The following is a 5,482-nucleotide window of genomic DNA, read 5'->3' as shown; positions in this document are numbered from 1 at the left end:
TAAGGACCCTTTGCTGGCAGTGAGAGATTCAACATAGAAATATCTGTTCGAAGCCTTCAGGAATGTCAYGATGAGATTTGCATTAATGAGTGAGTATTGCAAATAAATGATATGCAACTAGTATGATTYGGCAAGATTCGTCCACCGTACGGGGTGGGTTGGACATGAAAGGAGGGCTTGCAATTCCGAGGTCTTGGAGTTCTCGTCCATAGAATATGCCACATACGCAAAGAAAAGTGACGAGCCGAGGGCGCACTTGCAAGATAATAATTAAAAGATGCTAAAACGCTGTTTTATGTGTGCATGATCATGAAACCATATTGTATTCTCTAAGCTTTTTGCTTATACTATACATGTATATATCTCAGGTATCATTCGTCAGTAGACGAGTGAAAGGAGGAAGAAGGGACCTACGTTTTGAAATCATGCTTGATTAGACATTTTATTTAGCATTGATTATGTTAAGATATTTTACTTTTCCACTATTATGTAACAAATTATGTTAAACATATTATGTGTGTCTGAAATATTAAGTTGTATTTTTGTTCATTACACATGTTATTAAGAATGACGTCACGGCACTCGAAAGGAAAGAAATTATATATAAAAAAATAATAATAATATATCGGGGCGTGACAATTTTTACTTAGTAAATTTTATTAAGTTACAAGTTTAAGAAAAAATAAACGAAGGGAAACTGAAACTGAAGGCATGCTCACTGACTTATAGATTGTCAGTGAATGTAAGAGAATACTGGAACTCATAGACATGTGTCTCTATTACTCTTTTCAGGGATCTTTTTCAGTGATGCAAATGAAACACTTATATTAATTTCAAAAGGAAATATTACAARTTGTTCATTTCTTAGACTTATAATATATAAGTTGAACACTGRAAGTCGACATAGAATACAACAGATATACAGTGAATGGACAAATTACAAAAGAAATAACTAATCTAAGTTGTTCGGATTAATGTAGCCAGGTACATCTTCTCCGAGCTCCTTTCGACGTAGAAATTCCCTTCTGATCTTGCGGTCCATCATTTCACCGTAGAAGTCATTATCTAGCCAGAATCTGATGTACGCAAGATGTTCCATCAGACATAGATGTAACTCAGACATTCTTTGGAAGCTGACTTCGCCTTCATAGTCAAGGAAGATAAATCCTAACTCAGGGTTTATATGCACAATGTTGGGTATGTAAGGACCCTTCTCTGGCAGTGAGAGATTCAATATAGAAATATCTGTTCGAAGCCTTCAGGACTTCATCTAATAAGAACTTTGTTTCATGTTCATTCCTCAAGGATGGTTCGTCTGTGATAACCAGGTTTCAGACAACCTCGGTCGAGATAACCTTTATGTGATTATTTTGTGAAATACATGTTGGCATGGATGTTATTTAATTAAATACATGGATAGTATGCGTATATATGAAGAGATGCTATTGTGCATACATGCATAGGTGTTTACGTATGTATGTGCACGTAAATTGAATTGTATGTTTGGTTGGGTAAAAGGCGCTTACATGGTTTTACCATTATTTTATTATAAAAGAAAGGTAACCTTCATGGTTAAGAAATGAGTTTTAAAATATTAAAACCCACTGCCCAAAGAGTTTTATATGAATAAATCTACCACCGCCTTTATTAAAGAGATTTAAAAAGAAGATAAGAGATAAGATCCTATCTTATCTTACTTTTGGAAAAAGGATTTTAAAGAGAAAAAGAGTGAGTGTGGCGATGGAAGTGTTATTGAAGAAGGAACTGTTGCACAAAAGTGATTGAGGAAATATGTGTGTTTGAACCTGCAAGTTCGTGCAGATAAGGTGAGTTTTGATACTAAAGATCTTTAAATAATGATATTTGAAATCTGTGGCTTTGAGGTTTGATTTTGGGTAAGGAATGGTGTAAACTGTTTCTAACAGTTTAAAGACGAGCCTTTATGAATATGGATTTTGGAAACTGTTTTGGAAGGATAAAGCAGATTCTGTTCTTTGAAACAGTTTTAGAATGATATCCTGTTTTAAGGATACAAAAGGAGATTCTGAGTTTGGAAATAATATTGCAAGAACTGGTTGCAAGAATTAAGTAATTTTATTAGAATAGCTATATTATGGTTTATATGCTTTGTAAATAGTAACCCGTTTATGCATTCATTAGACACGTGGACAAATCAAACTTGATCGAGAATTTACGTTTGATCGTGCGTTAATTGTCAAATTCGGCTAAGATACGAATTTCATATCTCACTTGACACGAGGATAGCCATTTGTATAAGGCTTCCTAAATCCGAATATATGGGTTCCAAATTCTCATTGTGCTTATCAATTGCTATTGAGCTTTTGTTTTCTTTCAGAATATGATGTACATTCTTATTTGGAACATGGATCGTTTTGATCACTTGACTTGTTTGATTGCTTCATTTGTGAAACATTTTACTATAGACTCAATAACCGGAGCACCGTAATGAGATGTTTCTATGGTGGCTATAACGATCATGGCGTCCTCATTTTTATAGTCCTTAAAGGTGGACTTGATTATGTACCGGTCGAATAGAGGGCGTATGGATCGATCCTAGGAACCTTTATCGGATAATGAATTGTGGCCGTGGTTAAATCCACGGACATGATTGTTGTGTTGTGCTCACACTCCTTTCCTCACTTATGCCTGAATGGACTGATCATCCTTTGGGAACAACGCATCCTCGTGATGCAGTTTGGTCTTCGGACCCTTGATATACTTTTGGTTCATTTTGACTTTCTTTTGAATTATCACTTGGCGTTATAAATTGATTTTGAACTTGTTATCTCATATTCATTGTTTAGTTATTATTATCCGTTCACTGAGCATTAAGATCAACCGATATTTTCTTGTCCTCGGCAGGTACATGACTTAGCAGAGGTTTTGGGATGAGAGCTACGAAGATGACAATATTGAAGATAACCCATTAAGTCATACTTTTGATAAACTTTTGATGACCAATGTAGATATACTGGTATTTTGGGACCGTATTTTGAGACACGTTATCTCCGTCTATGGTTATGTAATTATCTTTTGGTAAATTTTATTAGCTGCTCTGTTTTATATAATGTGTTTTTTTAAACCACTTGTGGCATCTCCCGTCTTTGACCATGTGGGAGTGGGGTGTTACAAGTTGTGGTATCAGAGCTATAGGTTATGATCCTTTAGTACAATTTAGGTTTGATCTATGAGGAATTGGTAGAACTAAGATAGGATTATCCTAGACTCTGTACTTTCCCGAGATGATAGTGGTACGAAATGGAACAGAGATGTGTTTCAAGAAATTTCTAGCGGGCGAGGAACCAATTGGACAGGTCTGTGGAAACAACTGAATTACAAACCTTCAATTTCATCTCAAGGAACTTCTAGTAAAGGTTTTTCGAATACAACTTCTCTGTTACGGTGCAAGGATTGTGGTTTTAGACATCGTCCTGGCCCATGTCTTCAAATGACCTGCGCTTGTTATAACTGCGGTCAACGAGGTCATCTARCTCGTGATTGTAAACAAGGGCTGAAAGATAATGCTAAAGATAAAGAGAAGCAATCTACTGCCGGTGGTCGAGTGTTTACACTATCTGCTGACAAATCTACCGTGGGTATGGTTTCTAGTACCTTTTCTATTGACGGTAGAGATGCATATGTTTTATTTTGATACAGGTGCTACACACTCGATTGTTTATGAAAACTTTGAAGAAAATCTTAAATCGTATGAACAATCCACCGAGTTTACTTTACATATTAGTCCTCCTATGGGTAGTTCAGTATGTATATTTGGTCAATTCCCAAATTGTCCGTTATCTATTGACGATCGAATTCGGGAAGTTACTTTACTACCGATGAAAATGGATCACTTTGATATCATCCTTGGCATGGATTGGTTGTCTAAACATCGAGTGACCATCAACTGCAAAGCTAAACAAATCATCTTCGGTGACGTCAATAAACCCGAATATGTGTTCCAGGGTGTTTCACCTGAGAAGGGAACTCGTGTTATCTCAGAAGTAAATGTTAAAGGAATGGTATGGCAAGGATGTAAAGGGTTTCTAGCTTCACTACAAGATCCCGAAGAGGTATGCCTTAAACTTAAAGATATTCTTATTGTTAATCAATTTCAAAACGTCTTTCCAGATGAACTTTTAGGAGTTCCTCTGGAAAGGGAAATTGAATTTATAATTGATCTTGTTCCGGGAGCTGCCCCTATCTCAAAGGCTCCGTATCGTATGGCTCCAACTGAAATGAAAGAACTTAAGGAACAACTTAAAGATCTTTCTAATCGGGGTTTTATTCGACCCAGTGTATCTCCATGAGGTGCATCGGTCTTATTCGTTAAAAAGAAAGATGGATCGATGTGATTGTGTATTGACTATCGTGAACTAAATCGGGTCACGGTACGTAATAAATACTCTTTACCTCGTATTGATGATTTCTTCGATCAACTCCAAGGAGCAAAGTATTTTTCTTAGATCGACTTTAGGTCTGGATATCACCAACTTCAGATCAGAGATCAAGATATTCCTAAAACTCCATTTCGAACTTGATATGGTCATTACGAATTCATTTTTTTTGGAAGGGTGTCCGGGCCAAAGCCCGACTAATCCCCGACAATTTTTGGAGCTAAAGCATGGCCCTACTTAAATGTCGCCAAAACTCCCCTCCCAGGGCTCGAACTCGGGTTCATGACTATGCCATGCCCAAGCCTTACCACTAGGCTGGAAGGTCTTTGACCATTACGAATTCATTGTTATGCCATTCGGGTTAACTAATGCTCCAGCAGTTTTTATGGATCTTATGAACCGAGCTTTCAAATATTATTTGGACGACTTTGTTATTTTTTTTATTGACGATATTCTCATATATTCAAAGCCGAAATAAGATCATGAAACTCACTTGCGTATTACTTTAGAAACTCTTCAAAATAAGAAGTTGTACGCAAAGTTTTCTAAATGTGAATTCTGGTTGCATCAAATGGCATTTTTGGGTCACATTATTTCTGGTGAAGGCATTAAAGTCGATCCTGCAAAGGTTGAGGCTATCACTAACTGGCCAAAACCAACAAATGTTTCTGAAGTCCAAAGTTTCCTAGGTCTGGCAGGTTACTATCGACAGTTTGTTGAAAACTTTTCCCGGATCCCGCTCCCTTGACTAATCTTCTTCGAAAAGAATTTAAATTTGTTTGGGGTGAAGAACATGAAAAGAGTTTTGAAGAACTGAGAAACAGAATGATTACAACGCCTATTCTTGCATTGCCATATGGCTCGGGAGGTTTTCAAGTTTATAGTGATGCTTCTAAAAGTGGTCTTGGCTGTGTTCTAATGCAACACGACAAAGTGATTGCGTATGCGTCTCGCCATCTCAAACCTTATGATAAACTACCCTACTCATGATCTTGAGTTGGCATCAGTCATTTTTGCACTGAAAATATGGCTTCATTATTTGTACGGAGAGACTTGTGATATTTTTA

At 36.7% G+C, this 5,482-nt stretch overlaps 1 protein-coding gene across 1 annotated transcript; it reads left to right on the top strand.

The window, feature by feature from the left end:
- The first annotated feature begins 3,263 nt into the window (after positions 1–3,263).
- On the top strand, positions 3,264–4,328 carry LOC112524972. The gene is made up of 3 exons (XM_025134916.1): positions 3,264–3,335; positions 3,431–3,617; positions 3,679–4,328. The coding sequence occupies exons 1-3, from the start codon at positions 3,264–3,266 to the stop codon at positions 4,326–4,328; spliced, it is 909 nt and encodes a 302-aa protein (XP_024990684.1).
- Positions 4,329–5,482: the final 1,154 nt, after the last annotated feature.

The sequence above is a fragment of the Cynara cardunculus genome (genome assembly GCF_001531365.2).
Source record: "Cynara cardunculus var. scolymus isolate 2C chromosome LG 13, CcrdV1, whole genome shotgun sequence".
NCBI classification, from domain to species: Eukaryota; Viridiplantae; Streptophyta; class Magnoliopsida; order Asterales; family Asteraceae; genus Cynara; species Cynara cardunculus.
The sequence above is the reverse complement of the archived record's forward strand: the minus strand, read 5'-3'. Positions and strand labels throughout refer to the sequence as shown.